This window comes from Bombina bombina, chromosome 4 (assembly GCF_027579735.1).
Source record: "Bombina bombina isolate aBomBom1 chromosome 4, aBomBom1.pri, whole genome shotgun sequence".
Classification (NCBI taxonomy): Eukaryota; Metazoa; Chordata; class Amphibia; order Anura; family Bombinatoridae; genus Bombina; species Bombina bombina.
The window spans coordinates 798379326-798405156 of record NC_069502.1 but is presented as its reverse complement, the minus strand read 5'-3'; the positions used below and the strand labels follow the sequence as shown (position 1 = coordinate 798405156).

The following is a 25831-nucleotide window of genomic DNA, read 5'->3' as shown; positions in this document are numbered from 1 at the left end:
AGAATGAGAAGCAGTCTGCCAGGAACGAACAGCAGCATCAATAGCTTGTTCTATGGCCCGGTTGCCACCTGGTAGTAGCTTCTTTCTGCCCAATTTTGCTTTTCACAGAGGAAAACTTTCCTATAGTATATCAGTCTGATCCCGCCGACATGGTCAGTCCAGCCCCGAAATACCAGGCAATTCTCCTCTGAACAAGGAACATGACAACCCCAGATGATTGTTTCTGCCTCCCCTGGGGAGAGACAAGAGTGCAGAGAGAGAGTGAGAGGGGAGAGAGTGAGGGGGGAGAGACAAGAGTACAGGGAGAGAGTGAAGGGGGAGAGACAACAGTACAGGGAGAGAGTGAGGGGGGAGAGACAAGAGTACAGGGAGAGAGTGAGGGGGGAGAGACAAGGGTACAGGGAGAGAGTGAGGGGGGAGAGACAAGGGTACAGGGAGAGAGTGAGGGGGGAGAGACAAGGGTACAGGGAGAGAGTGAGGGGGGAGAGACAAGAGTACAGGGAGAGAGTGAGGGGGGAGAGACAAGGGTAAAGGGAGAGAGTGAGGGGGGAGAGACAAGGGTAAAGGGAGAGAGTGAGGGGGGAGAGACAAGAGTACAGGGATAGAGTGAGGGGGGGAGAGACAAGAGTACAGGGAGAGAGTGAGGGGGGGAGAGACAAGAGTACAGGGAGAGAGTGAGGGGGGAGAGACAAGAGTACAGGGAGAGAGTGAGGGGGGGAGAGACAAGAGTACAGGGAGAGAGTGAGGGCTGAGAGACAAGAGTACAGGGAGAGAGTGAGGGGGGAGAGACAAGAGTACAGGGAGAGAGTGAGGGGGGAGAGACCAGAGTACAGGGAGAGAGGGAGGGAGGAGAGACCAGAGTACAGGGAGAGAGTGAGGGGGGAGAGACAAGAGTACGGGGAGAGAGTGAGGGGGGAGAGACAAGAGTACAGGGAGAGAATGAGGGGGGAGAGACAAGAGTACAGGGAGAGAGTGAGGGGGGAGAGACAAGAGTACGGGGAGAGAGTGAGGGGGGAGAGACAAGAGTACAGGGAGAGAATGAGGGGGGAGAGACAAGAGTACAGGGAGAGAGTGAGAGGGGAGAGACAAGAGTACAGGGAGAGAGTGAGGGGGGAGAAACAAGAGTACAGGGAGAGAGTTTTGATTTAAACAGCTTTCATTAATCAGACAGAGCATTGGTAAAGCTTACCAATCAATTATCTATCCCTTACTGTTTTGCATAGATTTAAAAGTTTTCTAGGACTATACTTAATTTGGATAACTGGTAAACAAAAATAAATCTCTTAAATCTGATTCTGTTACATAGAACTGAATGAAGAATGTATATTGATATTAAATTAATTATCAACAATATATTATTCTTTATTCAGTCCTATATAACAGAAACAGATGGATCTAACAGATTTTTATTTATTTTCCATTTTTAAGTTATTATTCTGTCCAATTTCGGTGTGTTACTTTCAATAAAAGCGTGGTTAAAAATTATTTATTTTATTGGCTTGTTTTTCATTTCAGATTCATTAAAGGGAAACTGAACCCAATTTTCTTTCTTTCGTAATTCAGATAGAGCATGCAATTTTTAGCAACTTTATAATTTACTCCTATTATCAAATTTTCTTCATTCTCTTGGTATATTTATTTGAAATGCAAGAATGTAAGTTTAGATGCCGGACCATTTTTGGTGAACAAAATGGGTTGTTCTTACTGATTAGTGGATAAATTCATCCACCAATGAACAATTGCTTAACAGGCTTCTGAGCCAAACAAATAGCTTAGATGCCTTCTTTTTCAAATAAAGATAGCAAGAGAACGAAGAAAAATTGATAATAGGAGTAAATTAGAAAGTTGCTTAAAATTGCATGCTCTATCTTAATCACAAAAGAAAAAATTTGGGTTCAGTGTCCCTTTAAATTCAATAAAAACTCTAATATTATAATAAAATTATAGAAAAAAACCTATTTTAAAATCATTTTTGAAAAAAAATGTCATTTTCGGTTTCGGTCCAGAATTTTCATTTCAGTGCATCCCTAATATTTACATTAACTAACCCGAAACTTCTGTGATCTGATCATCTTAAAGGGACATAGGGTTGATAGAATATTGGTAATGTACAGAAGTCTCTAGTACGCAGTTTATAAAATCCTGCTTTTTTCTTGTGTTTAATGACCAGATCGGCACTGTGTGCTCATGCCCAGTCTCTGCGTAAAGAGCGCTTATTGGTAGGTAAGCTCCATGCATAGTGTACCAACCAATCAGCTATTGCACGTTGCCTATTTCTTATATACAAAATGTCTAAACATGGTTTGTTTGGTTAGTTTAGGCACTTTGCATTGCACAATGTCTTACTCTAGTGTGCTTAATTTGTACAACACCAACTGATGAAATCAGAGTGCATTCTATACATGACAGCAGTGCTTATCATCAGAGTATACTGACATAGGCTCACAAGTGTGCTCTATAAATGGCAGCAGTGTTTGTCGTTAGAGCATTCAAAGGTAGATTCAGGAGCACGCTCTATATGTGCAGCAGTGCTTATCATAAGAGCATACTGAGGTAGGCTCAGAAGCGCACGCTATATATGGCGGCAGTGCTTGTCATGAGAGCAAAACTGAGGTAGGCTCAGGAGCGTGCTCTATATATGGCAGTAGTGCTTGTCATGAGAGCATACTGAGGTAGAACAGGAGCGTGCTCTATATATGGCAGTAGTGCTTGTCATGAGAGCATACTGAGGTAGAACAGGAGTGTGCTCTATATATGGCAGTAGTGCTTGTCATGAGAGCATACTGAGGTAGAACAGGAGCGCACTCTATACATGGCAGCAGTGCTTGTCATGAGAGCATACTGAGGTAGAACAGGAGCGTGCTCTATATATGGCAGTAGTGCTTGTCATGAGAGCATACTGAGGTAGAACAGGAGCGCACTCTATACATGGCAGCAGTGCTTGTCATGAGAGCATACTGAGGTAGAACAGGAGCGTGCTCTATATGAGGCAGCAGTGTTTGTAATGAGAGCATACTGAGGTAGGCACAGGAGCGTGCTCTATATATGGCAGTAGTGCTTGTCATGAGAGCATACTGAGGTAGAACAGGAGCGTGCTCTATACATGGCAGTAGTGTTTGTCATGAGAGCATACTGAGGTAGAACAGGAGCGTGCTCTATATATGGCAGTAGTGCTTGTCGTTAGACCATATAGAGGTAGGCACAGGAGCACTGTCTATATATGACAGCAGTGTTTGTCATGAGATCATACTGAGGAAGGCTTAGGAGCACTCTATATATTGCAGCAGTGCTTGTCATGAGACAAGGCTCAGGAGCGCACTCTATACATGGCAGTAGTGCTTGTCATGAAAGCATACTGAGGTAGAACAGGAGCGTGCTCTATATATGGCAGTAGTGCTTGTCATGAAAGCATACTGAGGTAGAACAGGAGCGTGCTCTATATATGGCAGTAGTGCTTGTCATGAAAGCATACTGAGGTAGAACAGGAGCGTGCTCTATATATGGCAGTAGTGCTTGTCATGAAAGCATACTGAGGTAGAACAGGAGCGTGCTCTATGGCAGTAGTGCTTGTCATGAAAGCATACTGAGGTAGAACAGGAGCGTGCTCTATATGGCAGTAGTGCTTGTCATGAAAGCACACTGAGGTAGAACAGGAGCGTGCTCTATATATGGCAGCAGTGTTTGTCATGAGAGCATACTGAGGTAGAACAGGAGCGTGCTCTATATATGGCAGCAGTGCTTGTCATGAGAGCATACTGAGGTAGAACAGGAGCGTGCTCTATATATGGCGGCAGTGCTTGTCATGAGAGCATACTGAGGTAGAACAGGAGCGTGCTCTATACATGGCAGCAGTGCTTGTCGTTAGACCATATAGAGGTAGGCACAGGAGCACTGTCTATATATAGCAAAAAGGTGTAGAGTCCACAGCACTATAAGTATCTGTTTATTAAAGCATAACAGTCAGGTAAATGTGCACATTTTGCTTTAATAAACAGATGCTTATTCATAGTGCTGTGGACCTGTTAGGAGCCTTGGCCGTGGCTCCAGTCCTACGTGCACTACCCCAGATGGGAGTTCCAGGTGCTGAGCTTTACATTATCTCTTGTGTCTATAAATGATAGCAGTGTTTGTAATAAGAGCATACTGAGGTAGGTACAGGAGCGTGCTCTATATGAGGCAGCAGTGTTTGTAATGAGAGCATACTGAGGTAGGTACAGACGCATGATCTATATGAGGCAGCAGTGTTTGTAATGAGAGCATACTGAGGTAGGTACAGGATCATGCTCTATATGAGGCAGCAGTGTTTGTAATGAGAGCATACTGAGGTAGATACAGGATCATGCTCTATATGAGGCAGCAGTGTTTGTAATGAGAGCATACTGAGGTAGGTACAGGATCATGCTCTATATGAGGCAACAGTGTTTGTAATGAGAGCATACTGAGGTAGGTACAGGATCATGCTCTATCTGAGGCATCAGTGTTTGTAATGAGAGCATACTGAGGTAGGTACAGGATCATGCTCTATACAAGGCAGCAGTGTTTGTAATGAGAGCATACTGAGGTAGGTACAGGATCATGCTCTATATGAGGCAGCAGTGTTTGTAATGAGAGCATACTGAGGTAGGTACAGGATCATGCTCTATATGAGGCAACAGTGTTTGTAATGAGAGCATACTGAGGTAGGTACAGGATCATGCTCTATACAAGGCAGCAGTGTTTGTAATGAGAGCATACTGAGGTAGGTACAGGATCATGCTCTATATGAGGCAGCAGTGTTTGTAATGAGAGCATACTGAGGTAGGTACAGGTGCAAGCTATATGAGGCAGCAGTGCTTGTAATGAGAGCATACTGAGGTAGGTACAGGATCATGCTCTATATGAGGCAACAGTGTTTGTAATGAGAGCATACTGAGGTAGGTACAGGATCATGCTCTATATGAGACAGCAGTGCTTGTAATGAGAGCATACTGAGGTAGGTACAGGATCATGCTCTATATGAGGCAGCAGTGTTTGTAATGAGAGCATACTGAGGTAGGTACAGGATCATGCTCTATATGAGGCAGCAGTGATTGTTATGAGAGCATACTGAGGTAGGTACAGGATCATGCTCTATATGAGGCAGCAGTGATTGTTATGAGAGCATACTGAGGTAGGTACAGGATCATGCTCTATATGAGGCAGCAGTGATTGTAATGAGAGCATACTGAGGTAGGTACAGGCTCATGCTCTATATGAGGCAGCAGTGATTGTAATGAGAGCATACTGAGGTAGGTACAGGAGCATGCTCTATATGAGGCAGCAGTGTTTGTAATGAGAGCATACTGAGGTAGGTACAGGATCATGCTCTATATGAGGCAGCAGTGTTTGTAATGAGAGCATACTGAGGTAGGTACAGGATCATGCTCTATATGAGGCAGCAGTGTTTGTAATGAGAGCATACTGAGGTAGGTACAGGATCATGCTCTATATGAGGCAGCAGTGTTTGTAATGAGAGCATACTGAGGTAGGTACAGGATCATGCTCTATAAGAGGCAGCAGTGTTTGTAATGAGAGCATACTGAGGTAGGTACAGGATCATGCTCTATATGAGGCAGCAGTGTTTGTAATGAGAGCATACTGAGGTAGGTACAGGATCATGCTCTATATGAAGGCAGCAGTGTTTGTAATGAGAGCATACTGAGGTAGGTACAGGATCATGCTCTATAAGAGGCAGCAGTGTTTGTAATGAGAGCATACTGAGGTAGGTACAGGATCATGCTCTATATGAGGCAGCAGTGTTTGTAATGAGAGCATACTGAGGTAGGTACAGGAGCATGCTCTATATGAGGCAGCAGTGCTTGTAATGAGAGCATACTGAGGTAGGTACAGGATCATGCTCTATATGAGGCAGCAGTGTTTGTAATGAGAGCATACTGAGGTAGGTACAGGATCATGCTCTATATGAGGCAGCAGTGCTTGTAATGAGAGCATACTGAGGTAGGTACAGGATCATGCTCTATATGAGGCAGCAGTGTTTGTAATGAGAGCATACTGAGGTAGGTACAGGATCATGCTCTATATGAGGCAGCAGTGATTGTTATGAGAGCATACTGAGGTAGGTACAGGATCATGCTCTATATGAGGCAGCAGTGATTGTTATGAGAGCATACTGAGGTAGGTACAGGATCATACTCTATATGAGGCAGCAGTGATTGTTATGAGAGCATACTGAGGTAGGTACAGGATCATGCTCTATATGAGGCAGCAGTGATTGTAATGAGAGCATACTGAGGTAGGTACAGGCGCATGCTCTATATGAGGCAGTAGTGTTTGTAATGAGAGCATACTGAGGTAGGTACAGGATCATGCTCTATATGAGGCAGCAGTGATTGTAATGAGAGCATACTGAGGTAGGTACAGGATCATGCTCTGTATGAGGCAGTAGTGTTTGTAATGAGAGCATACTGAGGTAGGTACAGGATCATGCTCTATATGAGGCAGCAGTGATTGTAATGAGAGCATACTGAGGTAGGTACAGGATCATGCTCTATATGAGGCAGTAGTGTTTGTAATGAGAGCATACTGAGGTAGGTAGAGGATCATGCTCTATATGAGGCAGCAGTGTTTGTAATGAGAGCATACTGAGGTAGGTACAGGATCATGCTCTATATGAGGCAGCAGTGTTTGTAATGAGAGCATACTGAGGTAGGTACAGGATCATGCTCTATATGAGGCAGCAGTGTTTGTAATGAGAGCATACTGAGGTAGGTACAGGATCATGCTCTATATGAGGCAGCAGTGATTGTTATGAGAGCATACTGAGGTAGGTACAGGATCATGCTCTATATGAGGCAGCAGTGATTGTAATGAGAGCATACTGAGGTAGGTACAGGCTCATGCTCTATATGAGGCATCAGTGTTTGTAATGAGAGCATACTGAGGTAGGTACAGGATCATGCTCTATATGAGGCAGCAGTGTTTGTAATGAGAGCATACTGAGGTAGGTACAGGATCATGCTCTATATGAGGCAACAGTGTTTGTAATGAGAGCATACTGAGGTAGGTACAGGATCATGCTCTATATGAGGCAGCAGTGTTTGTAATGAGAGCATACTGAGGTAGGTACAGGATCATGCTCTATATGAGGCAGCAGTGTTTGTAATGAGAGCATACTGAGGTAGGTACAGGATCATGCTCTATATGAGGCAGCAGTGTTTGTAATGAGAGCATACTGAGGTAGGTACAGGATCATGCTCTATATGAGGCAGCAGTGATTGTAATGAGAGCATACTGAGGTAGGTACAGGATCATGCTCTATATGAGGCAGCAGTGTTTGTAATGAGAGCATACTGAGGTAGGTAGAGGATCATGCTCTATATGAGGCAGCAGTGTTTGTAATGAGAGCATACTGAGGTAGGTACAGGATCATGCTCTATATGAGGCAGCAGTGATTGTAATGAGAGCATACTGAGGTAGGTACAGGATCATGCTCTATATGAGGCAGCAGTGATTGTAATGAGAGCATACTGAGGTAGGTACAGGCTCATGCTCTATATGAGACAGCAGTGTTTGTAATGAGAGCATACTGAGGTAGGTACAGGATCATGCTCTATATGAGGCAGCAGTGTTTGTAATGAGAGCATACTGAGGTAGGTACAGTATCATGCTCTATATGAGGCAGCAGTGTTTGTAATGAGAGCATACTGAGGTAGGTACAGGCACATGCTCTATATGAGGCAGCAGTGTTTGTAATGAGAGCATACTGAGGTAGGTAGAGGATCATGCTCTATATGAGGCAGCAGTGTTTGTAATGAGAGCATACTGAGGTAGGTACAGGATCATTCTCTATATGAGGCAGCAGTGTTTGTAATGAGAGCATACTGAGGTAGGTACAGGATCATGCTCTATATGAGGCAGCAGTGTTTGTAATGAGAGCATACTGAGGTAGGTACAGGCGCATGCTCTATATGAGGCATCAGTGTTTGTAATGAGAGCATACTGAGGTAGGTACAGGTGCAAGCTATATGAGGCAGCAGTGTTTGTAATGAGAGCATACTGAGGTAGGTACAGGATCATGCTCTATATGAGACAGCAGTGTTTGTAATGAGAGCATACTGAGGTAGGTACAGGATCATTCTCTATATGAGGCAGCAGTGTTTGTAATAAGAGCATACTGAGGTAGGTACAGGATCATTCTCTATATGAGGCAGCAGTGTTTGTAATGAGAGCATACTGAGGTAGGTACAGGATCATGCTCTATATGAGGCAGCAGTGTTTGTAATGAGAGCATACTGAGGTAGGTACAGGATCATGCTCTATATGAGGCAGCAGTGTTTGTAATGAGAACATACTGAGGTAGGTACAGGATCATGCTCTTTATGAGGCAGCAGTGTTTGTAAAGAGAGCATACTGAGGTAGGTACAGGCGCATGCTCTATATGATGGAGCAGTGTTTGTAATGAGAGCATACTGAGGTAGGTACAGGATCATGCTCTTTATGAGGCAGCAGTGTTTGTAATGAGAGCATACTGAGGTAGGTACAGACACATGCTTTATATGAGGCAGCAGTGTTTGTTATGAGAGCATACTGAGGTAGGTACATGATCATGCTCTATATGAGGCAGCAGTGTTTGTAATGAGAGCATACTGAGGTAGATACAGGATCATGCTCTATATGAGGCAGCAGTGTTTGTAATGAGAGCATACTGAGGTAGATACAGGATCAGGCTCTATATGAGGCAGCAGTGTTTGTAATGAGAGCATACTGAGGTAGGTACAGGATCATGCTCTATATGAGACAGCAGTGTTTGTAATGAGAGCATACTGAGGTAGGTACAGGATCATGCTCTAGCTGAGGCATCAGTGTTTGTAATGAGAGCATACTGAGGTAGGTACAGGATCATGCTCTATATGAGGCAGCAGTGTTTGTAATGAGAGCATACTGAGGTAGGTACAGGCGCATGCTGTATATGAGGCAGCAGTGTTTGTAATAAGAGCATACTGAGGTAGGTACAGGATCATGCTCTATATGAGGCAGCAGTGTTTGTAATGAGAGCATACTGAGGTAGGTACAGGATCATGCTCTATATGAGGCATCAGTGTTTGTAATGAGAGCATACTGAGGTAGGTACAGGATCATGCTCTATATGAGGCAGCAGTGTTTGTAATGAGAGCATACTGAGGTAGGTACAGGATCATGCTCTATATGAGGCAGCAGTGTTTGTAATGAGAGCATACTGAGGTAGGTACAGGCGCATGCTCTATATGAGGCATCAGTGTTTGTAATGAGAGCATACTGAGGTAGGTACAGGTGCAAGCTATATGAGGCAGCAGTGTTTGTAATAAGAGCATACTGAGGTAGGTACAGGATCATGCTCTATATGAGGCAGCAGTGTTTGTAATGAGAGCATACTGAGGTAGGTACAGGATCATGCTCTATATGAGGCAGCAGTGTTTGTAATGAGAGCATACTGAGGTAGGTACAGGATCATGCTCTATATGAGGCAGCAGTGTTTGTCATGAGAGCATACTGAGGTAGGTACAGGATCATGCTCTATATGAGGCAGCAGTGTTTGTAATGAGAGCATACTGAGGTAGGTACAGGATCATGCTCTATATGAGGCAGCAGTGTTTGTAATGAGAGCATACTGAGGTAGGTACAGGATCATGCTCTATATGAGGCAACAGTGTTTGTAATGAGAGCATACTGAGGTAGGTACAGGATCATGCTCTATATGAGGCAGCAGTGTTTGTAATGAGAGCATACTGAGGTAGGTACAGGATCATGCTCTATATGAGGCAGCAGTGTTTGTAATGAGAGCATACTGAGGTAGGTGCAGGATCATGCTCTATATGAGGCAGCAGTGTTTGTAATGAGAGCATACTGAGGTAGGTGCAGGTGCATGCTCTATATGAGGCAGCAGTGTTTGTAATGAGAGCATACTGAGGTAGGTACAGGATCATGCTCTATATGAGGCAACAGTGTTTGTAATGAGAGCATACTGAGGTAGGTACAGGATCATGCTCTATATGAGGCAGCAGTGTTTGTAATGAGAGCATACTGAGGTAGGTACAGGATCATGCTCTATATGAGACAGCAGTGCTTGTAATGAGAGCATACTGAGGTAGGTACAGGATCATGCTCTATATGAGGCAGCAGTGTTTGTAATGAGAGCATACTGAGGTAGGTACAGGATCATGCTCTATATGAGGCAGCAGTGTTTGTAATGAGAGCATACTGAGGTAGGTACAGGATCATGCGCTATATGAGGCAGCAGTGTTTGTAATGAGAGCATACTGAGGTAGGTACAGGATCATGCGCTATATGAGGCAGCAGTGTTTGTAATGAGAGCATACTGAGGTAGGTACAGGCACATGCTCTATATGAGGCAGCAGTGTTTGTAATGAGAGCATACTGAGGTAGGTACAGGCGCATGCTCTATATGAGGCATCAGTGTTTGTAATGAGAGCATACTGAGGTAGGTACAGGCGCATGCTCTATATGAGGCAGCAGTGTTTGTAATGAGAGCATACTGAGGTAGGTACAGGATCATGCTCTATTTGAGGCAGTAGTGTTTGTAATGAGAGCATACTGAGGTAGGTACACGATCATGCTCTATATGAGGCAGCAGTGTTTGTAATTAGAGCATACTGAGGTAGGTACAGGCGCATGCTCTATATGAGGCATCAGTGTTTGTAATGAGAGCATACTGAGGTAGGTACAGGATCATGCTCTATATGAGGCAGCAGTGTTTGTAATGAGAGAATACTGAGGTAGGTACAGACGCATGCTCTATATGAGGCATCAGTGTTTGTAATGAGAGCATACTGAGGTAGGTACAGGTGCAAGCTATATGAGGCAGCAGTGTTTGTAATGAGAGCATACTGAGGTAGGTACAGGATCATGCTCTATATGAGACAGCAGTGTTTGTAATGAGAGCATACTGAGGTAGGTACAGGATCATTCTCTATATGAGGCAGCAGTGTTTGTAATAAGAGCATACTGAGGTAGGTACAGGATCATTCTCTATATGAGGCAGCAGTGTTTGTAATGAGAGCATACTGAGGTAGGTACAGGTGCAAGCTATATGAGGCAGCAGTGCTTGTAATGAGAGCATACTGAGGTAGGTACAGGAGCATGCTCTATATGAGGCAGCAGTGATTGTAATGAGAGCATACTGAGGTAGGTACAGGATCATGCTCTATATGAGGCAGAAGTGTTTGTAATGAGAGCATACTGAGGTAGGTACAGGATCATGCTCTATATGAGGCAGCAGTGTTTGTAAAGAGAGCATACTGAGGTAGGTACAGGCGCATGCTCTATATGATGGAGCAGTGTTTGTAATGAGAGCATACTGAGGTAGGTACAGGATCATGCTCTTTATGAGGCAGCAGTGTTTGTAAAGAGAGCATACTGAGGTAGGTACAGGATCATGCTCTATATGATGGAGCAGTGTTTGTAATGAGAGCATACTGAGGTAGGTACAGGATCATGCTCTATATGAGGCAGCAGTGTTTGTAATGAGAGCATACTGAGGTAGGTACAGGATCATGCTTTATATGAGGCAGCAGTGTTGGTAATGAGAGCATACTGAGGTAGGTACAGGATCATGCTCTATATGAGGCAGCAGTGTTTGTAATGAGAGCATACTGAGGTAGGTACAGGATCATGCTATATATGAGGCAGCAGTGTTTGTAATGAGAGCATACTGAGGTAGGTACAGGATCATGCTCTATCTGAGGCATCAGTGTTTGTAATGAGAGCATACTGAGGTAGGTACAGGATCATGCTCTATATGAGGCAGCAGTGTTTGTAATGAGAGCATACTGAGGTAGGTACAGGCGCATGCTATATATGAGGCAGCAGTGTTTGTAATGAGAGCATACTGAGGTAGGTACAGGATCATGCTCTATATGAGGCAGTAGTGTTTGTAATGAGAGCATACTGAGGTAGGTACAGGATCATGCTCTATATGAGTCAGCAGTGTTTGTAATGAGAGCATACTGAGGTAGATACAGGATCATGCTCTATATGAGGCAGCAGTGTTTGTAATGAGAGCATACTGAGGTAGATACAGGACCATGCTCTATATGAGGCAGCAGTGTTTGTAATGAGAGCATACTGAGGTAGATACAGGATCATGCTCTATATGAGGCAGCAGTGTTTGTAATGAGAGCATACTGAGGTAGGTACAGGCGCATGCTCTATATGAGGCAGCAGTGTTTGTAATGAGAGCATACTGAGGTAGGTACAGGATCATGCTCTATATGAGGCAGCAGTGTTTGTAATGAGAGCATACTGAGGTAGGTACAGGATCATGCTTTATATGAGGCAGCAGTGTTGGTAATGAGAGCATACTGAGATAGGTACAGGATCATGCTCTATATGAGGCAGCAGTGTTTGTAATGAGAGCATACTGAGGTAGGTACAGGATCATGCTCTATATGAGGCAGCAGTGTTTGTAATGAGAGCATACTGAGGTAGGTACAGGCGCATGCTCTATATGAGGCAGCAGTGTTTGTAATGAGAGCATACTGAGGTAGGTACAGGATCATGCTCTATATGAGGCAGCAGTGTTTGTAATGAGAGCATACTGAGGTAGGTACAGGCGCATGCTCTATATGAGGCAGCAGTGTTTGTAATGAGAGCATACTGAGGTAGGTACAGGATCATGCTCTATATGAGGCAGCAGTGTTTGTAATGAGAGCATACTGAGGTAGGTACCGGATCATGCTCTATATGAGGCAGCAGTGTTTGTAATGAGAGCATACTGAGGTAGGTACCGGATCATGCTCTATATGAGGCAGCAGTGTTTGTAATGAGAGCATACTGAGGTAGGTACAGGATCATGCTCTATCTGAGGCATCAGTGTTTGTAATGAGAGCATACTGAGGTAGGTACAGGATCATGCTCTATATGAGGCAGCAGTGTTTGTAATGAGAGCATACTGAGGTAGGTACAGGCGCATGCTCTATATGAGGCAGCAGTGTTTGTAATGAGAGCATACTGAGGTAGGTACAGGATCATGCTCTATATGAGGCAGCAGTGTTTGTAATGAGAGCATACTGAGGTAGGTACAGGATCATGCTCTATATGAGGCAGCAGTGTTTGTAATGAGAGCATACTGAGGTAGGTACAGGATCATGCTCTATATGAGGCAGCAGTGTTTGTAATGAGAGCATACTGAGGTAGGTACAGGCGCATGCTCTATATGAGGCATCAGTGTTTGTAATGAGAGCATACTGAGGTAGGTACAGGTGCAAGCTATATGAGGCAGCAGTGTTTGTAATAAGAGCATACTGAGGTAGGTACAGGATCATGCTCTATATGAGGCAGCAGTGTTTGTAATGAAAGCATACTGAGGTAGGTACAGGCGCATGCTCTATATGAGGCAGCAGTGTTTGTAATGAGAGCATACTGAGGTAGGTACAGGATCATGCTCTATATGAGGCAGCAGTGTTTGTAATGAGAGCATACTGAGGTAGGTACAGGATCAGGCTCTATATGAGGCAGCAGTGTTTGTAATGAGAGCATACTGAGGTAGGTACAGGAGCATGCTCTATATGAGGCAGCAGTGTTTATAATGAGAACATACTGAGGTAGGTACAGGAGCATGCTCTATATGAGGCAGCAGTGATTGTAATGAGAGCATACTGAGGTAGGTACAGGATCATGCTCTATATGAGGCAGCAGTGTTTATAATGAGAGCATACTGAGGTAGGAACAGGATCATGCTCTATATGAGGCAGCAGTATTTGTAATGAGAGCATACTGAGGTAGGTACAGGATCATGCTCTATATGAGGCAGCAGTGTTTGTAATGAGAGTATACTGAGGTAGGTACAGGTTCATGCTCTATATGAGGCAGCAGTGTTTGTAATAAGAGCATACTGAGGTAGGTACAGGTTCATGCTCTATATGAGGCAGCATTGTTTGTAATGAGAGCATACTGAGGTAGGTACAGGATCATGCTCTATATGAGGCTGCACTGTTTGTAATGAGAGCATACTGAGGTAGGTACAGGATCATGCTCTATATGAGGCACCAGTGTTTGTAATGAGAGCATTCTGAGGTAGGTACAGGATCATGCTCTATATGAGGCACCAGTGTTTGTAATGAGAGCATACTGAGGTAGGTACATGATCATGCTCTGTATGAGGCAGCAGTGTTTGTAATGAGAGCATACTGAGGTAGGTACAGGATCATGCTCTATATGAGGCAGCAGTGATTGTAATGAGAGCATACTGAGGTAGGTACAGGATCATGCTCTATATGAAGCAGCAGTGTTTGTAATGAGAGCATACTGAGGTAGGTACAGGATCATGCTCTATATGAGGCAGCAGTGATTGTAATGAGAGCATACTGAGGTAGGTACAGGCGCATGCTCTATATGAGGCAGCAGTGTTTGTAATGAGAGCATACTGAGGTAGGTACAGGATCATGCTCTATATGAGGCAACAGTGTTTGTAATGAGAGCATACTGAGGTAGGTACAGGTGCATGCTATATAAGAAGCAGCAGTGTTTGTAATGAGAGCATACTGAGGTAGGTACAGGATCATGCTCTATATTAGGCAGCAGTGTTTGTAATGAGAGCACACTGAGGTAGGTACAGGATCATGCTCTATATGAGGCAGCAGTGATTGTAATGAGAGCATACTGAGGTAGGTACAGGCGCATGCTCTATATGAGGCAGCAGTGTTTGTAATGAGAGCATACTGAGGTAGGTACAGGATCATGCTCTATATCAGGCAGCAGTGATTGTAATGAGAGCATACTGAGGTAGGTACAGGATCATGCTCTATATGAGGCAGTAGTGTTTGTAATGAGAGCATACTGAGGTAGGTACAGGATCATGCTCTATATCAGGCAGCAGTGTTTGTAATTAGAGCATACTGAGGTAGGTACAGGTTCATGCTCTATATGAGGCAGCAGTGATTGTTATGAGAGCATACTGAGGTAGGTACAGGATCATACTCTATATGAGGCAGCAGTGATTGTTATGAGAGCATACTGAGGTAGGTACAGGATCATGCTCTATATGAGGCAGCAGTGTTTGTAATTAAAGCATACTGAGGTAGGTACAGGATCATGCTCTATATGAGGCAGCAGTGTTTGTAATGAGAACATACTGAGGTAGGTACAGGCACATGCTCTATATGAGGCAGCAGTGATTTATTGGGAGCACATTGAAGTAGACTCAGGAGCGTGCTTTATGTATGACAGCAGTGCTTGTCATGAGAGCATACTAGGATAGGCACAGGGTTAAGTTTGATCAAGGAGTTAAATACATACAATGTGACTACACTATTCCAAGATGCTGACTTATTTCGGCCCATAGCTGGTACCTGTTAACCTTTTAAATTGGGATTTATTTTTTCCTTCACTGTGCTACTGTACTTTATTTTTATTATTTAAATTGTATTCTATAAAATCTGTGCCAATTCCTTCCCAAAAGTGATTCAATATTACTCATTGCTGTAAGTGGCTGCATTTAATACAAAGTGTGATTTAATTATCTAGATTATTAGGCTTAAAGGGACAGTCAACTCCAGAATTTGTGTTGTTTTAAAAGATAGATAATCCCTTTATTACCCATTCCCCATTTTTACACAACCACCACGGTTATATTAATATACTTTTTAGCTCTGTGATTACCTTGTACCTAAGCATCTTCTGACAGTCCCCTGATCACATGACATTTTATTTATTATCTATTGACTTTCATTTTAGCCAATTAGTGCAGTGTCTGCCACAATCCACGGGCGTGCTCACAATGTTACCTATATGGTTTACCTGAACTAGCTCTCCCCTGTTGTGAAAAGCAAATACAAAAGCCTGTGATTAGAGGCGGCCTTATCATATGAGCCTCCCTAGGTTTAGCTTTCAACTAAGAATACCAAGTGAACAAAGCAAAATTGGTGATAAAAGTAAATTGGAAAGTTGTTTAAAATTACATGCCCTATTTGAAACAAGAGAGTTTTTTTGGACTTGACTGTCCTTTTAAGGATATTATTGTAAAAGAAGATAAAACATACAAACTGCTGTTATATAAGTTTATGTTATACCCTGTACTTTGCTCTATCAGGTAACTTTCTGCTGTAATTACAGGGCGTCTAGAGGAAAACCCAGGCACTGGGCTATTAAATGTGAAGGAAGAGGATGAGACAGATGACATGAATAGTCATCAGACTGAAATACATTGCTCCCTCCCTGCCGGTGAGTAGTAATACGTGAGAGTCTGCCGGGGCTGTGCACACAGTTACTTACTGCTCTCCCTCCCTGCCGGTGAGTAGTAATACGTGAGAGTCTGCCGGGGCTGTGCACACAGTTACTTACTGCTCTCCCTCCCTGCCGGTGAGTAGTAATACGTGAGAGTCTGCCGGGGCTGTGCACACAGTTACTTACTGCTCTCCCTCCCTGCCGGTGAGTAGTGTGACGGATACCCCCGGCTACCCCGACTGGGTAGCTCCGCCAAAAGGGGTCCTGCTTCCTTCCTGCCGACTTCAGCTATGTAGCTGGCAAGTGACCACAGCCTGTAGCCACCCCTGATGCCCGACAGCACCAGTACTCAGGGTCCCACCCTGTGGCAGACTCCAGCTACCCAGGCTGGATAGCTCTGCCTGAGGTTCCTTTCTCTGCCTGGAACAGGCTGCTATGTAGCCCAGGAAAGTGATTTTAGCTGGAACCAACCCAAATAACTAGACACACTAGCATTCAGGTTAGACAGGAACTGATTTTATTGAAAACACACTCTCCTTTTATACAGTCAGTTCATCTTGATAAGACCCTGGACAATCCCACTATTTTCCCACCATTCCCGCCCCTCTAGACAGCCCGGCACCTCCATAGGAGCCACAGTCTCACATAATCCCAATACATAGGGGTGGCGGTTTCGGGTGATCTCGGTGGAGCGGCGGCACTTCCAGGGTGTCATTTTAAAGCTCTCGGTCCCCAGATGCCACAGTCCAAAAATCAGCATGATTAGTTACGGGGGACCAGAGTTACCGTCCGTTGAAGTTATGATGTTAGGGGTGTCCAAAACCCCCAGTTCCAAAAGGATCTCCCCTCCGGCAATTCTCCCACCCCTTGTACTCCCCAGGGGCTACTAATCCCCAAAAGAGCTCTGGGGCACATGGTTGCTGGAGCGACCTGGGTTAAATTTAGCGGGTGTTCTGCTGTCCTGTGGCCGACCGGGAATTCCAGGAGCCTGGCCAGCCTGAGAGGGGTTAGGCGGGTGTCCGTTGTAAGGCAGCCGACCGGGAGTTCCAGGAGCCCGGGCCAGCCTAGGAGGGTTTTCCTGGTCATACACCAACTTTTCTCTGAACACAAAAACAAGCCAACACAAAGCAAACAAACAGCTTCCAGAGATGGTGGTTGCTCTGAGGAGCCCAAAATCACTAAGAAACAACTGGGGTGAGGTTGTAGGGGGGTGGGGGGTAGCCTTAGCCGTCTGATATCTGTGACAAGTAGTAATACGTGAGTCTGCCGGGGCTGTTCACACAGTTACTTACTGCTCTCCCTCCCTGCTGGTGAGTAGTAATACATGAGAGTCTGCCGGGGCTGTGCACACAGTTACTTACTGCTCTCCCTCCCTGCCGGTGAGTAGTAATACGTGAGAGTCTGCCGGGGCTGTGCACACAGTTACTTACTGCTCTCCCTCCCTGCCGGTGAGTAGTAATACGTGAGAGTCTGCCGGGGCTGTGCACACAGTTACTTACTGCTCTCCCTCCCTGCCGGTGAGTAGTAATACGTGAGAGTCTGCCAGGGCTGTGCACACAGTTACTTACTGCTCTCCCTTGTAGTTTACTGTCTACTTTATAAGCGCAGATAACACAATGAGTGTAACCCTTGTTTAGTTCATGTTGTAGTTTTATACTGGAATATAGCAGATCACTGTAAAAAAAAGGATGAGAGGGGAAAGGAGGAGAATGTGTGGATTTTGTGGAAATACACAAACTATATATAGTAAAGTTATAAAAAAACTAGATCATGTGATATAAAAACTGAATCTGCTTTATTTGTACAGATGAAGATAACGCTGATATAGTGAAAGTTGAGATAACAGAAGATCTGTGGTTGAGGCATCAGCTGGAAGCACCAGATGAGGAAACCAGTGACGGCATCAGCCCAGGTAAGTGTGCACTTGTGGTGTGTCTGAGGGACACAGGATACAGGTGAGTGTGCATGTGTGGTGTGTCTAAGGGACACAGGATACAGGTGAGTGTACATGTGTGATGTGTCTGAGGGATACAGAGTACAGGTGAGTGTGCACGTGTGGTGTGCCTGAGAGACATTGGTTACAGGTGAGTGTGCATGAGTGTTACAGATGAGTGTACATGTGTGTTGTGCCTGAAGGATATGGGTTACAGCGGAGTGTGCATATGTGTGTTGTGTCTCAGGGACTATATTGTTTGTGAGTTACAGGTGAGTGTACACGTATAGGGGGGTAGTTATCAACGTGTCAACTTTCCTGCCTTCGCCGGCCCAATACGCCCGCCTAAGCTCGCCTCACATCGCCGCCGCGGACCTGAAAAATTTCGCCTAAGTTATCAAATAAAGCTGTCAAAAAGCCGCGGGGCAATGAGCAGCGGACTGTGAGAGTTATCACTCATCCGATCTCGCTGCTCTTTGGCTTTTTCCCAGCTTTATTGCTAGCCTGTCACTAAGCACTCACACTAAACTACACTGTTCTACCCCCTATACCGGCGCCCCCGGAGCCCCCCGCAACTAAATAAAGTTATTAACCACTAAACCGCCGCTCCTAGACCCTGCCGCAACTCTGATAAATGTATTAACCCCTAAACCGCCGCTCCCGGACACCGCTGCCACCTACATTATACCTATTAACCCCTATCCTGCCCCCCCTATACCGTCGCCCTCTATAATAAAGTTATTAACCCCTATCCTGCTGATCCCGCACCTCGCCGCAACTAAATAAATAGTTTAACCCCTAAACCGCCGCTCCCGGATCCTGCCGAAAACCTATATTAAATTTATTAACCCCTAATCTGCCCCCCTACACCGTCGCCACCTATAATAAATTTATTAACCCCTATCCTGCCCCCCACTACACCGCCGCCACTGTAATAAATTTATTAACCCCTAAACCTAAGTCTAACACTAACCCTAACACCCTAACAAATATTAATTAAGTAAATCTAAATAATATTTCTATTATGAACTAAATTAATCCTATTTAAAACTAAATACTTACCTTTAAAATAAACCCTAATATAGCAAAAATATAAATAATAATTTATATTGTAGCTATCTTAGGATTTATTTTTATTTTACAGGCAAATTTCAATTTATTTTAACTAGGTACAATAGCTATTAAATAGTTATTAACTATTTAATAGCTTACCTAGCTAAAATAAAGAGAAATTAACCTGTAAAATAAAAACTAACCTAAGTTACAATTACACCTAACACTACACTATACTTAAATAAATTATTCCTATTTAAAACTAAATACTTACCTGTAAAATAAACCCTAAGATAGCTACAATATAAATAATAATTATATTGTAGCTATCTTAGGATTTATTTTTATTTTACAGGTAACTTTGTATTTATTTTAGCTAGTTAGAATAGTTATTAAATAGTTATTAACTATTTAATAACTACCTAGCTAAAAGAAATACAAAATTACCTGTAAAATAAATCCTAACCTAAGTTACAATTAAACCTAACACTACACTATCATTACATTAATTAAATAAATTAACTACAAATAACTACAATTAAATACAATTACATAAACTAACTAAAGTACAAAAAATAAAAAAAGCTAAGTTACAAACATTTTAAAAATATTACAACAATTTTAAGCTACTTACACCTAATCTAAGCCCCCTAATAAAATAACAAACCCCCCCAAAATAAAAAAATGCCCTACCCTATTCTAAATTAAAAAAGTTCAAAGCTCTTTTACCTTACCAGCCCTTAAAAGGGCCATTTGTGGGGCATGCCCCAAAGAATTCAGCTCTTTTGCCTGTAAAAGAAAAATACAACCCCCCCCCAACATTAAAATCCACCACCCACATACCCCTAATCTAACCCAAACCCCCCTTACAAAAACCTAACACTAATCCCCTGAAGATCATCCTACCTTGTCTTCACTCAGCCGAGCAGCGATGGAACCGAAGAGGACATCCGGAGCGGCAGAAGTGATCATCCAAGGGGCGCTGAAGAAATCTTCCATCCGATGAAGTGATCCTCCAAGCGGCGCTAAAGAAGTCTTCCATCCGGGCGATGTCATCTTCCAAGAGGCGCTGAAGAAGTCTTCTATCCGGGCGATGTCATCTTCCAAGCTGGGTCTTCAATCTTCATCCCGCCGACGCGGAACATCCTTCTTTACCGACGGACTACCGACGAATGAAGGCTCCTTTAAGGGACGTCATCCAAGATGGCGTCCCTTCAATTCCGATTGGCTGATAGGATTCTATCAGCCAATCGGAATTAAGGTAGGAAAAATCTGATTGGCTGATTAAATCAGCCAATCAGATTCAAGTTCAATCCGATTGGCTGATCCAATCAGCCAATCAGATTGAGCGCGCATTCTATTGGCTGATCGGAACAGCCAATAGAATGCAAGCTCAATCTGATTGGATCAGCCAATCGGATTGAACTTGAATCTGATTGGCTGATTCAATCAGCCAATCAGATTTTTCCTACTTTAATTCCAAATGGCTGATAGAATCCCATCAGCCAATCGGAATTGAAGGGACGCCATCTTGGATGACGTCCCTTAAAGGAGCCTTCATTCATCGGTAGTCCGTCGGTAAAGAAGGATGTTCCGCGTCGGCGGGATGAAGATTGAAGACCCGGCTTGGAAGATGACATCGCCCGGATAGAAGACTTCTTCAGCGCCTCTTGGAGGATCACTTTATCGGATGGAAGATTTCTTCAGCGCCCCTTGGATGATCACTTCTGCCGCTCCGGATGTCCTCTTCGGTTCCATCGCTGCTCGGCGGAGTGAAGACAACTAAAGGTAGGATGATCTTCAGGGGATTAGTGTTAGGTTATTTTAAGGGGGGTTTGGGTTAGATTAGGGGTATGTGGGTGGTGGGTTTTAATGTTGGGGGGGGGTTGTATTTTTCTTTTACAGGCAAAAGAGCTGAATTCTTTGGGGCATGCCCCACAAATGGCCCTTTTAAGGGCTGGTAAGGTAAAAGAGCTTTGAACATTTTTAATTTAGAATAGGGTATTTTTTTATTTTGGGGGGGTTTGTTATTTTATTAGGGGGCTTAGATTAGGTGTAAGTAGCTTAAAATTGTTGTAATATTTTTAAAATGTTTGTAACTTTATTTTTTTATTTTTTGTAACATAGCTTTTTTTATTTTTTGTACTTTAGTTAGTTTATGTAATTGTATTTAATTGTAGTTATTTGTAGTTAATTTATTTAATTAATGTAATGATAGTGTAGTGTTAGGTTTAATTGTAACTTAGGTTAGGATTTATTTTACAGGTAATTTTGTATTTCTTTTAGCTAGGTAGTTATTAAATAGTTAATAACTATTTAATAACTATTCTAACTAGCTAAAATAAATACAAAGTTACCTGTAAAATAAAAATAAATCCTAAGATAGCTACAATATAATTATTATTTATATTGTAGCTATATTAGGGTTTATTTTAAAGGTAAGTATTTAGTTTTAAATAGGATTAACTTAGTTGATATTATTTAGATTTATTTAATATTTAAGTTAGGGGGGTTTTAGGGTTAGTGTTAGACTTAGGTTTAGGGGTTAATAAATTTATTACAGTGGCGGCGGTGTAGGGGGGGCAGGATAGGGGTTAATAAATTTATTATAGGTGGCGACGGTGTAGGGGGGGCAGATTAGGGGTTAATAAATTTAATATAGGTTGCGGCAGGGTCAGGGAGCGGCGGTTTAGGGGTTAAACTATTTATTTGCGGCGAGGTGCGGGATCAGCAGGATAGGGGTTAATAACGTTATTATAGTGGGCGGCGGTATAGGGGGGCAGGATAGGGGTTACTAGGTATAATGTAGGTGGCGGTGGGCTCCGGGAGCGGCGGTTTAGGGGTTAATATGTATAGAGTAGCTTGCGGTGGGCTCCGGGAGCGGCGGTTTAGGGGGTAATACATTTATTTAGTTGCGGCGGTGTAGGGGGACAGATTAGGGGTGTTTAGACTCGGGGTACATGTTAGGGTGTTAGGTGTAGACAGCTCCCATAGGAATCAATGGGATGTCTGGCAGCAGCGAACTTGTACTTTCGCTATGGTCAGACTCCCATTGATTCCTATGGGATGCGCCGCCTCCAGGGTGGTGGTTTGAAGACCAGGTGCGCTGGGCCGTAAAAGTGCCGAGCGTACCTGCTAGTTTTTTGATAACTAGCAAAAGTAGTCCGATAGTGCCGCACTTGTGTGCGGAACATCTGGAGTGACGTAAGAATCGATCTGTGTCGGACTGAGTCCGGCGGATCGAAGTTTACGTCACAAAATTCTACTTTTGCCGGTCTCTAGCCTTTGATAACTAAGGCGAATCAGCCTTGCCACAAATACGCTGCAGAATTCCAGCGTATTTGAGGTTGACGGCTTGATAACTAGGCCCCAACGTGTGTGTGTGAGGTATGTGAGTTACAGGTGAGTGTTTACATATATTGTGTGTGTGAGGTAAGTGAGTTACAGGTGAGTGTACACGTATAGTGTGTGTGTGTGTGTGAGGTATGTGAGTTACAGGTGAGTGTACATGTATAGTGTGTGTCTGAGGTATGTGAGTTACAGGTGAGTGTACACATATATTGTGTGTGTGAGGTAAGTGAGTTACAGGTGAGTGTACACGTATAGTGTGTGAGGTATGTGAGTTACAGGTGAGTGTACACGTATAGTGTGTGTGTGAGGTATGTGAGTTACAGGTGAGTGTACACGTATAGTGTGTGTCTGAGGTATGTGAGTTACAGGTGAGTGTACAAGTATTTTGTGTGTGTGAGTTACAGGTGAATGTACACGTATTTTGTGTGTGTGAGGTGTGTGAGTTACAGGTGAATGTACACGTATAGTGTATGTGAGTTACAGGTGAGTGTACACTTATATTGTATGTGAGTTATAGGTGAGTGTACACGTATAGTGTGTGAGGTATGTGAGTTACAGGTGAGTGTTCACGTATATTGTGTGTGTGAGGTATGTGAGTTACAGGTGTGTGTACACGTATAGTGTGTATGTGAGGTATGTGAGTTACAGGTGAGTGTACACGTATATTGTGTGTGAGTTACAGGTGAGTGTACATGTTTGTTAGTTACAGGTGAGTGTACACTTATTTTGTGTGTGAGGTATGTGAGTTACAGGTGAGTGTTCATGTATATTGTGTGTGAGGTATGTGAGTTACAGGTGAGTGTACACATATATTGTGTGTGAGGTATGTGAGTTACAGGTGAGTGTTCATGTATATTGTGTGTGAGGTATGTGAGTTACAGGTGAGTGTACACGTATATTGTGTGTGAGGTATGTGAGTTACAGGTGAGTGTACATGTATATTGTGTGTGAGGTATGTGAGTTACAGGTGAGTGTACACTTATTTTGTGTGTGAGGTAAGGTATGTGAGTGTACACGTATAGTGTGTGTGAGGTATGTGAGTTACAGGTGAGTGTACGTAGTAAGTGTGATAGTCTACTAAATAATGAGAGAGAAATGATACATCCCATGAGCACTGCAAACAACTTACACATATGCATGTATATTCTTATTGTACAGGCCGTATGGATGTGACGCATTCAGAGGGCTCAGCGGTTGAACATGGAGGAGAACCTTATGTGTGTAATTACGTGAAGACTGAGGAGGATGAAGTTCCTATAAATACGGCTAAAGGTAATTAGCGCTAATTAACACATTACCCTCAAACATCTGCCGGATATAGCGCAGGTCTTGCCTCCGGCATGTAGTCCTAGCATAGCTTTGCTAGCGAAGTTGCGTTAGTTAAACCCAAAAACGACCACAGATGTACAGGGTACGTCTGTCATTAAGGGGTTAAGTAAAGGGAATATTCTGTGATGTGACATTTTGCCTCATGTAAATAACAGTTATATTTTCTCAGGTGGTTACACGGCAGACACAAGTCAGTGAGCAGCTCATGTATGAATAACTAAGGAGTAGATTACAAGTGAAGCACAAAAATATAATCACTACTGAGTGCTAACACCGCTCCAGTTATATCTATAGTGCTCCTATTCTTGTACTCGTATTACAAGTTGAAAGTAGAATGTTATTGCAAGAGCCAAAGCCTCCGATGCGCTGAGGTCTGGAGGTCGGATATTGTGACCTCGCTAAGTCCCTTTCTGCATAGACTCCTGTATGTATGTGTGTGTATATATATAACACATACATATACACCTTTGTGCACCATATCCCTTTAAATCGCTGTTAAAACATTTATTTTAATAATAAACCTTGTTTTTTATTAAATATGTATAGCTATGAGTGAATATTTTATGTTAATATGTTATACGTGTGTTTTATTGCGCATATATTTAAGCGTTAATGGGACAGTGAAGTCAAACTTAAACTTTTATGCTTCATATAGAGATTACAATTTTAAGTGTTCTTTTATCTTTTGTTGAAAAGCATACCTAGGTAGGCTAGGGGGGTAGCAATGCACTACTAACTAGCTGATGTTTGGTGTCTGCACATATATGCCTCTTGTCATTGGCTCACCAGATGTGTACAGCTAGCTCTCAGTAGTGCATTGCTGCTCCTTCAACAAAGATAACAACATTTGTTTCAGAAGTAAAAGTTTTTTTAAAATTACACTCAGTGGGGCCGATTTATCAAATGTCTGTCTGACATGATCCGCTTAGCGTATCATGTCCGACAGACATCGCTGAATGCCGACAGCATACGCTGTCGGCATTCAGCATTGCACAAGCAATATTACAATGTAATATAAGTAGCACACCCTGCTCTATCCATTCAGAGTATAGGGTGCATTAACTAAATCTCAGCCTCAATAAATAGACCTGAAACCACAAATGTTTCTTTCATGATTCAGAGAGAATTAAATTTTAAAAAGCTAATTTTTTTCATTATCTTGGTAGAGAACAAAACAAATAAGATAATACAAGTAAATTGGAAAGTTGTATACAATCTCTTGCTCTCTGAATCTATCTGTAAATGTAATGATGATAATTGTGCGCAGCGTCACACTAAGGTTAAAGGTTGTGCTTCATCTCATGGATGTAGCGCACAGGTAAGTGTCTGTAATTTGCCTGAGGGACACAGGGTCCAAGTGAGTGTACGTGTATGATATCTGTAAGGGGAACAAGCTAATGTATGTTTGTGATGTGTCTGAGCAAATTAGGGCATAGAAAAGTGTATATGCATCACCTATCCGAGGTCACAGGTAAGTTTACATGTGTGACATGTCTATGAGTGAGTCACATGAGTGATACAGGGCACAGGTGAGTGTACGTGTGTGATGTGTCTGAGGGATACAGGGTACAGGTAAGTGTACATGTGACATGTCTGAGGGATACAGGGCACAGGTGAGTGTACGTGTGTGATGTGTCTGAGGGATACAGGGCACAGGTGAGTGTACGTGTGTGATGTGTCTGAGGGATGCAGGGCACAGGTGAGTGTACATGTGTGATGTGTCTGAGGGATACAGGGCACAGGTGAGTGTACATGTGTGATGTGTCTGAGGTATACAGGGTACAGGTGAGTGTACGTGTGTGATGTGCCTGAGGGGTGCAGGGTACAGGTGAGTGTACATGTGTGATGTGTCTGAGGGGTGCAGGGCACAGGTGAGTGTACATGTGTGATGTGACTGAGGGATACAGGGCACAGGTGAGTGTACATGTGTGATGTGCCTGAGGGATACAGGGTACAGGTGAGTGTACG

The 25831-nt window shown here is 43.3% G+C and overlaps 1 protein-coding gene across 2 annotated transcripts in view; it reads left to right on the top strand.

Moving 5' to 3' along the window:
• The window catches only part of LOC128657015 (gastrula zinc finger protein XlCGF26.1-like), a 110882-nt gene that overhangs the window by 11274 nt on the left and 73777 nt on the right, over window positions 1-25831 (top strand). For both annotated transcript variants that reach the window (XM_053711238.1, XM_053711239.1), the window contains 3 exons: window positions 16087-16194; window positions 18005-18109; window positions 23693-23806. In XM_053711238.1, the coding sequence (XP_053567213.1) occupies window positions 16087-16194; window positions 18005-18109; window positions 23693-23806 (327 nt within the window). The remainder of the gene's footprint in view (window positions 1-16086; window positions 16195-18004; window positions 18110-23692; window positions 23807-25831) is intronic.